Source organism: Monodelphis domestica, chromosome 3 (genome assembly GCF_027887165.1).
Source record: "Monodelphis domestica isolate mMonDom1 chromosome 3, mMonDom1.pri, whole genome shotgun sequence".
In the NCBI taxonomy this organism is placed as follows: Eukaryota; Metazoa; Chordata; class Mammalia; order Didelphimorphia; family Didelphidae; genus Monodelphis; species Monodelphis domestica.
In genome coordinates, this window is record NC_077229.1 from 203891539 (window position 1) to 203900685 (window position 9147).

The 9147-nt window shown below is 35.7% G+C and overlaps 1 protein-coding gene across 1 annotated transcript; it reads left to right on the forward strand.

Annotated features, from left to right (window-relative positions):
- The first annotated feature begins 4278 nt into the window (after positions 1 to 4278).
- Positions 4279 to 5324, forward strand: LOC100019911 (GTP-binding nuclear protein Ran-like). Its single transcript, XM_056823409.1, has one exon. It carries the CDS (start codon positions 4318 to 4320, stop codon positions 4963 to 4965), a length of 648 nt encoding a protein of 215 aa, XP_056679387.1. The 5' UTR covers positions 4279 to 4317; the 3' UTR covers positions 4966 to 5324.
- The last annotated feature ends 3823 nt before the right edge of the window (positions 5325 to 9147 follow it).

Below are 9147 nucleotides of genomic sequence, written 5' to 3' on the forward strand. Positions count from 1 at the left end.
TCTAGGTCCTTGGGAGCTGACTAAGACCACCAAAGGCCTACCCCTGAGAACAGCTACATCTGAAACCCCAGCAATCTGAAGAGCACAGACTGTAGGGGCTCGCAGGAAGATAGCACAGAGAAGGGCAGCAAAACAGCAGGACCTGCGGAGATTCAAGAGCTTGCCTCAGGCAAAACCATTGCTCCTTAACTCCATACACAGAGAGGCTGCCCATCTCACTCAGATTTCTGACTAAAAACAGAAGGAAAAAACCTCCTCAGTAATGGCAAATTGTGCCTAGGAACAACAACCCCCCTCCAAGAAAAACAAGAAGGGTTTGATCCTGGACAATTTTTACAAAGGAAAATCCCAGGCTACAGGGGAAATTCAAATAAATGCACCAAAACCTTCCAAAAGAACGAAAATTGTCCACAAGCTCTTGAAGAATTTAAAGTGGACCTTATCAAAAAGATGGAAGACTTCTGGCAAACAAAGTGGGAAATAGTTCAAAGAGAAAATAACAGTTTAAAAGACAAGAACTTCCAATTGGAGAAACAGCTGGAAGCCATGAAAAGCAAGATAGACCAAACTGAAAAGAAAAACCAATCCTTAAAGACCAGAATTAGGCAACTGGAAGCCAATGATCATGCAAAACAACAAGAATTAATAAAGCAAAGTCAAAAGACTGACAAAATAAAAGAAAACATAAAATATCTCACTGAGAAGATGACAAATCAGGAAAATAGAGCAAGGAGAGACAATTTGAGAATCATTGGTCTATCTGAAAACCCAGAAATAAACAGAAATCTTGACATCATACTACAAGAAATCATCCAAGAAAACTGCCCTGGTGTTCTCAAACAAGGGGGCAAAATAGACATTGAAAGAGTTCATAAAACATCCTCTACACTAAATCCTCAAAAGACAACTCCCAGGGATGTAATTGCCAAATTCAAGAGCTTTCAAGCTAAGGAGAATATTCTACAAGAAGCCAAATAGAGACAATTCAGATACCAAGGAGCACCAGTCAGGATCACACAAGACCTGGAAGATTCCAAACTAAAGGACCACAAGGCTTGGAAAACGATATTCAGAAAGGCAAAATAATTGGGTCTTCAACCAAGGATTATCTATCCATCAAAATTGACTAAATACTTCCAGGGGAAAATATAGACATTCAACAAAATAGATGATTTTCATGTACTTATGAAGAGAAGACCAGAACTAAGTGGAAAGCTTGATATCCAAACACAAAGATCAAGAGAAACATGAAAAGTTAAATAAGAGAGGAAAAAGGGGGAAATTTTTTAAATTCAAACTTTCTTCCTTAAAGGCTACAATTAGATCAAATTATATATATATATATATATATATATATATATATATATGTATGTGTGTGTGTGTGTGTGTGTGTGTATGAGAGAAATGTTATTTGTAACTCTCAAAAATTATCTTCACTATTATAGTAATTAGAAGAATCATTAACAGAAGAGATTGGGGTAATGAGTGCTATAAGATGGTATGCAAAAAAAGAAAAAGGGGGGATCAAAGATGGTACCAAGAGATACTTGAAATAAAATAAATAGGATAATCTTTATCACACAAAGATATGCATGGAAAGGGGAGGGGAAGAATACTCTTATAAGAAGGAGATGGAAAGAGTGCTAATAGGTAATACTTAAACCTTACTCTCAGTGAAATCAATTTTGAAAGGGAAGAGCATCTAGATCCATTGGGAACTTGAATTCTATCTTATCCTACAGGGTAAGGGAGAAGGGGAAACTAAGGGGGGCAGGGGAAAGGGAGTACAAAAAGGGAGGGAAGGAGAGGGGAAGGAACTTAACAGATCCTTTAAAAAAAAGAAAACAAGAAGGAAACAAAAAGGAAGGGAACAGAAAGAGAAGCATATCAAGGGAGGGGATTAGGGGGATTGATTAACAGTAAACCACTGGTTTAAAAGGATATAGCAAAAGAAGAAAGGACAGAGCTAGGAGAGGATATCAAAATTCTGGGAAATACACAAGTGACAATCATAACTTTGAGCATTAATGGGATGAACTCACCCATAAAATGAAAATAAATAGGAGAATGGATTAGAATCCAAAATCCTACCATATGTTGTCTACAAGAAACACACCTGAGGCAGGTAGATACTCACAAGGTTAGAATTAAAGGTTGGAGCAAAACCTATTGGGCCTCAACTGATAGAAAGAAGGCAGGAGTTGCAATCATGATATCTGACAAAGCCAAAGTAAAAATAGATCTGATTAAAAGGGATAGGGAAGGTAAATATAGCCTAATAAAAGGGAGTATAGACAATGAGTAAATATCAGTAATCAACATATATGCACCAAATGGTATAGCATCCAAATTTCTAAAGGAGAAACTAGTGGAATTGAAGGAGGAAATAGATAATAAAACTATACTAGTGAGAGACCTAAACCTACCACTATCAAATTTAGATAAATCAAATAAATAAATAAGAAAGAGCTAAAATATGTAAATGAAAACTTAGAAAAATTAGAGTTAATAGATGTATGGAGAAAAATAAATAGGGACAAAAAGGAATACACTTTCTTTTCAGAAGCACATGGTACATTCACAAAGATTGACCATGTGCTAGGTCATAAAAACATGGCAAACAAATGCAGAAAAGCAGAAATAATAAATGCAACATTTTCAGATCATAACACAATAAAAATAATGATGACTAAGGGTATATCGAGAGGCAAATCAAAAAGTAATTGGAAATTAAATAATATGATTCTCCAAATCAGTTAGTTAGAGAACAAATCATAGAAACAATTAATAATTTCATTGAAGAAAATGACAATGATGAGACATCTTTTCAAAATCTATGGGATGCAACCAAAGCAGTACTCAGGGGAAAATTTATATCCTTGAGTTCGTATATTAACAAATTAGGGAGGGCAGAGGTCAATGAACTGGACATGCAAATCAAAAAACTTGAAAGCGAACAAATTTAAAAAGCCCCAAAAGAAAAATAAATTAGAGATCCTAAAAATTAAGGGAGAAATTAATAAAATCAAAAGTGAAAGAACTATTGAACTAATTAATAAGACTAGAAGCTGGTATTTTGAAAAAACAAGCAAAATAGACAAAGTACTGGTCAATCTAATTAAAAAAAATGAAAGAAGAAAACCAAAATTAACAGATTCATAGATGAAAAGGGCGACCTCACCTCCATGGAAGAGGAAATTAAGTCAATCATTAAAAACTATTTTGCCCAATTATATGGCAATAAATATGCCAATCTAGGTGATATGGATGAATATATACAAAAATATAACTTGCCTAGATTAACAGAAGAAGAAATAGAATTCTTAAATAATCCCATATCAGAAAAAGAAATTGAACAAACCATCAAAGAATTCCCTAAGAAAAAATCCCCAGGGCCTAAAGGATTCACAAGTGAATTCTATCAAACATTCAAAGAACAGCTAATCCCAATACTATACAAACTATTTGACATAATAAGCAAAAAGGGAGTTCTACCAGATTCCTTTTATGGCACAAACATGGTACTGATTCCAAAGCCAGGCAGGTCAAAAACAGAGAAAGAAAACTATAGACCAATCTCCCTAATGAATATAGATGCAAAAATCTTAAATAGGATACTAGCAAAAAGACTCCAGCAAGTCATCATGAGGGTTATGCATTATGATCAGGTGGAATTTATACCAGGAATGCAAGGACGGTTCAATATTAGGAAAACCACACACTTAATCTACCATATCAATAAGCAAGCCAACAAAAATCACATGATTATCTCAATAGACACAGAAAAAGTCTTTGACAAAATACAACACTCATTCCTATTGAAAACACTAGAAAGAATAGGAATAGAAGGGTCTTTCCTAAAAATAATAAACAGTATTTATCTAAAACCATCAGCCAACATCATCTGCGATGGGGATAAACTAAATTCATTCCCAATAAGACCAGGAGTGAAACAAGGATGCCCATTATCACCACTATTGTTTAACATTGTACTAGAAACACTAGCAGTAGCAATTAGAGAAGAAAAAGAAATTGAAGGCATTAAAATTGGCAATGAGGAGACAAAGCTATCACTCTTTGCAGATGATATGATGGTCTACTTAAAGAATCCTAGAGATTCAACTAAAAAGCTAATAGAAATAATCAACAACTTTAGCAAAGTTGCAGGATACAAAATAAATCCACATAAGTCATCAGCATTTCTATATAGTACCAACACATCTCAGCAGCAAAAATTAGAAAGAGAAATTCCATTTAAAATCACCATAGACAGGTTCAGTCAGGCGGAGATGGAGACGCTTCTGGAAGAACATCACGATGGCCGCCCAAGGAGAACCCCAAGTGCAGTTCAAACTTGTATTAGTTGGTGATGTAGGTACTGGAAAAACTACATTTGTAAAATGTCACTTGACTGGTGAATTTGAGAAGTATGTAGCCACCTTGGGTGTTGAGGTCCATCCCCTTGTGTTCCATACTAACAGAGGTTCTATTAAATTCAACATATGGGATACAGCTGGCCAAGAGAAATTTGGTGGTCTGAGAGATGGTTATTACATCCAAGCTCAGTGTGCCATCATGATGTTTGATGTAACATCAAGAGTTACTTACAAGAATGTACCTAACTGGCATAGAGATCTGGTACGAGTATGTGAAAATATCCCTATAGTGTTGTGTGGCAACAAAATGGGTATTAAGGACAGAAAAGTCAAGGCGAAATCAATTGTCTTCCATAGGAAGAAGAATCTCCAGTACTATGACATTTCAGCCAAAAGTAACTACAACTTTGAGAAGCTCTTCCTTTGGCTTGCTAGAAAACTTATTGGAGACCCTAATTTGGAGTTTGTTGCCATGCCTGCTCTTGCACCTCCAGAGGTTGTCATGGACCCAGCACTGGCAGCACAGTATGAGCAGGACTTACAAATTGCTCAGACAACTGCGCTCCCTGATGAAGATGATGAACTGTAAGGGAATGAAACTAGAGCCTAGCGTCAGAGGTCTAGTTTTATAGGCAACTGTCCTGTGATGTCAGTGGTGTAGCGTGTTTGCCACTTTATTATATAGCTGAGCAGAACATGTGCTTAATCTTTGGGATGCTGAAGGAGATGAATGGGCTTCGGAGTGAATGTGGCAGTTTAAAAAAAATATAATTCATATTTTGGACCTGAGTATTTAGCTGTTTTGGACCGCAATCACGTCCCCTTGAGTTTCAAATATAAGACTGCTGCAGTCCCATCACATTATTCAGTGGTGAATCTTGTTTGTTACTGTCATTCCCATTCCTTTTTTCGTTTAGATCATAATAAAGTTGTATTTCAAATATCTAAGCAAGTGAGCTCTTATCTCTTGTTTACAAAATAAGCATTTAAAAACCTGTTTTGTATGGTCTATGGTAGATAAATACCATGTTACTATTTAAATGGCCTTTACGTTTTTATGACTAGTTGTTTTTAAACATCATCATCAGTTAAGATACATTTGAGTCATACATTTCACAAAGTAAAGATAGGTGCTGGACAGCTTAAAAAAAAACTTTGTGCTACTGTTAGATAATTGGTCACAACTTGGTAATATAAAGTTTAAAAGTGTGAACATATTTTATTTAGACAGTAATTAAAGGTTTTCACACTAGCTAGTGTACCTAAGGTGGATTTTTGGAAGAAGGATAAAGTTGAAGAATAAAATAATCACATGAATATTGTATCTTTTTCCTGTGTATGAGCTGTCAATAGAATAGAATTTAATTTATGTGGATTGAGTATCAGTTGAATGCAGCTTTTTAAAAACTATAATGCTTAGCATACATGGGAATGGTAACCATGCTTTGAAAAGGTGGCTTAAAGTGATTATGAAATAAGCTAAACTGTTAACTTCAACTTTGATAAGTTTTAAATCCACTGTAGGCAAAGTATTCTTATTGGGAAGGAAGCATTAATCAGGTAAGTGCTGGGATGACCACCACCAGAATAGTGAGAAAATGGACCATTTTCAGTGATGTCAATCTAAATTGAAGCCTTGGAATGAGTTTTGTATTTGGGGTTCTATAATAAAAGTGAAGCATTTAATTAAAAAAAAATCACCGTAGACAATATAAAATACTTAGGAATCTATATGCTAAGACAAACACAAGAACTATATGAATACAACTACAAAACACTTTCCATACAATTAAAACTAGATCTAAACAATTGGAAAAACATTGATCGCTGATGGGTGGGACAAGCTAACATAATAAAAATGATCATCCTACCCAAACTTATTTACTTATTTAGTGCCATACCCATTGAACTACCAAAAAACTTTTTTGCTGAATTAGAAAAAACCATAACAAAGTTCATTTGGAAGAACAAAAGATCAAGGATATCCTGGGAAATCATGAAAAAAAATAATGCGAAGAAAGGTGGCCTTGCATTACCTCAAACTATACAATAAAGTGGTGGTCATCAAAACAATATGGTACTGGCTAAGAGACAGAAAGGAGGATCAGTGGAATAGACTTGGGTTAAGTGACCTCAGCAAGACAGTCTATGACAAGCCCAAAGATCCCTGCTTTTGGGACAAAAATACACTATTTGATAAAAACTGCTGGGAAAATTGGAAGACAGTATGGGAGAGATTAAATTTGGATAAACACCTCATACCCTGTACCAAGATAAACTCAGAATGGGTGAATGACTTGAACATGAAGAAGGAAACAATAAGTAAATTAGGTGAACACAGAATAGTATACATGTCAGATCTTTGGGGAGGGAAAGATTTTAAAACCAAGCAAGACTTGGAAAGAGTCACAAAATGTAAAATAAATAATTTTGACTACATCAAATTAAAAAGGTTTTGTACAAACAAAACCAATGTAACTAAAATCAGAAGGGAAGCAACAAATTGGGAAACAATCTTCCTAACAAAAACCTCTGACAAAGGTCTAATTACTCAAATTTATAAAGAGCTAAACCAGTTTGTACAAAAAAACAAGCCATTCTCCAATTGAAAATTGAGCAAGGGACATGAATAGGCAGTTTTCAGTTAAAGAAATCAAAACTATTAATAAACACATGAAAAACTGCTCTAAATCTCTTATAATCAGAGAGATGCAAATCAAAACAACTCTGAGGTATCACCTCACACCTAGCAGATTGGCTAACATGACAGCTATGGAAAGTAATGAATGCTTGAGGGGATGTGGCAAAGTTGGGACATTAATGCATTGCTGGGGGAGTTGTGAATTGATCCAACTATTCTGGAGGGCAATTTGGAACTATGCCCAAAGGGCAATAAAAGACTATCTGCCCTTTGATCCAGCCATAGCTCTGCTGGGTTTGTACCCCAAAGAGATAGGGAGGAAAAATACATGTACAAGAATATTCATAGCTGCGCTCTTTGTGGTGGCAAAAAATTGGAAAATGAGAGGATGCCCTTCAATTGGGGAATGGCTGAACAAATTGTGGTATAGTTTGGTGATGGAATGCTATTGTGCTAAAAGGAATAATAAAGTGGAGGAATTCCATGGAGACTGGAACAACCTCTAGGAAGTGATGCAGAGCGAAAGGAGCAGAGCCAGAACATTGTACACAGAGACTGATACACTGTGGTACAATCGAAGGTAATGGACTTCTCCATTAGTGTCAATGCAATGTCCCTGAACAATCTGCAGGGATCTAGGAGAAAAAAACACTATCCACAAGCAGAGGACAAACTGTGGGAGTAAAAACACCGAGGAAAAGCAACTGCTTGACTACAGGAGTTGAGGGAATATGCTTGAGGAGAGTCTCTAAATGAACACCTTAATGCAAATACCAACAACATGGAAATGGGTTCAGATCAAGGACACATGTGATACCTAGTGGAATTGCGTGTCAGACATGAGAGGGGTGGTGGGAGGAGGGGGAGGAAAAGAAAATGATCTTTGTTTCCAATGAATAATGTTTGAAAATGACCGAATAAAATAATGTTTAAATTTAAAAAAAAAAAGAAAGAAACTACAAGTAAATTATGTGAACACAGAATAGTATAGTATACATGTCAGACCTTTGGGAAAGGAAAGATTTTAAAACCAAACAAGACTTAGAAAAAGTCATTTTAAATCATTTTGATTACATCAAATTAAAAAGGTTTTGTACAAACAAAACCAATGTAACCAAAATTAGAAGGGAAGTAACAAATTGGGAAACAATCTTCATAACAAAAACCTCTTCCAAACATCCAATTACTCAAATTTAAAAGGAGTTAAATCAATTGTACAAAAAATGAAGCCATTCTCCAATTGATAAATGGGAAAGGGACATGAATAGGCAATTTTTCAGTCAAAAAAATCAAAACTATTAACTATTAATAAGCACATGAAAAAGTGCTTTAAAAGCACATGAAAAATAATCTCTTATAATCAGAGAAATGCAAATCAAAACAACTCTGAGGTATCACCTCACAGGTAGCAAGGTAGCAGACTGGCTAACATGACAGCAAAGGAAAGTAATGAATGCTGGAGGGGATGTGGCAAAGTCAGGACATTAATTAATTGCTGATGGAGTTGTGAATTGATCCAACCATTCTGGAGGGCAATTTGGAACTGTGCCTAAAGGGCACTAAAAGACTGTCTGCCCTTTGCATTGCATTGCTGGGTTCGTACCCCCAAAGAGATAATAAGGAAAAATGCATGAATAAGAATATTCATAGCTGTGCTCTTTGTGATGACAAAAAATTGGAAAATGAGGGGATGCCCTTCAATTGGAGAATGGCTGAACAAATTGTGGTATATGTTGGTTATGGAATACTATTGTGCTCAAAGGAATAATAAAGTGGGAACTGGAACAACCTCCAGGAAGTGATGCAGAACAAAAGGAGCAGAACCAGGAGAACATTGTACACAGAGACTGATACACTGTGGTACAATCGAATGTAATGGACTTCCCCATTAGTGGCAATGCAGTGATCATGAACAACTTGGAGGGATCTAAGAGAAAGAACACTATCCACATTCAGAGGAAAAACTGTGGGAGTAAAATCATGGAAGAAAAACAACTGCTTTATTACATGGGTGGAAGGGGATATGATTGAGGATATAGACCCTAAAGGAACATCCTAGTACAAACATGAACAGCATGGAAATAGGTTCTGATCAAGGACACATGTAATACCAGGTTGAATTGCACAGCA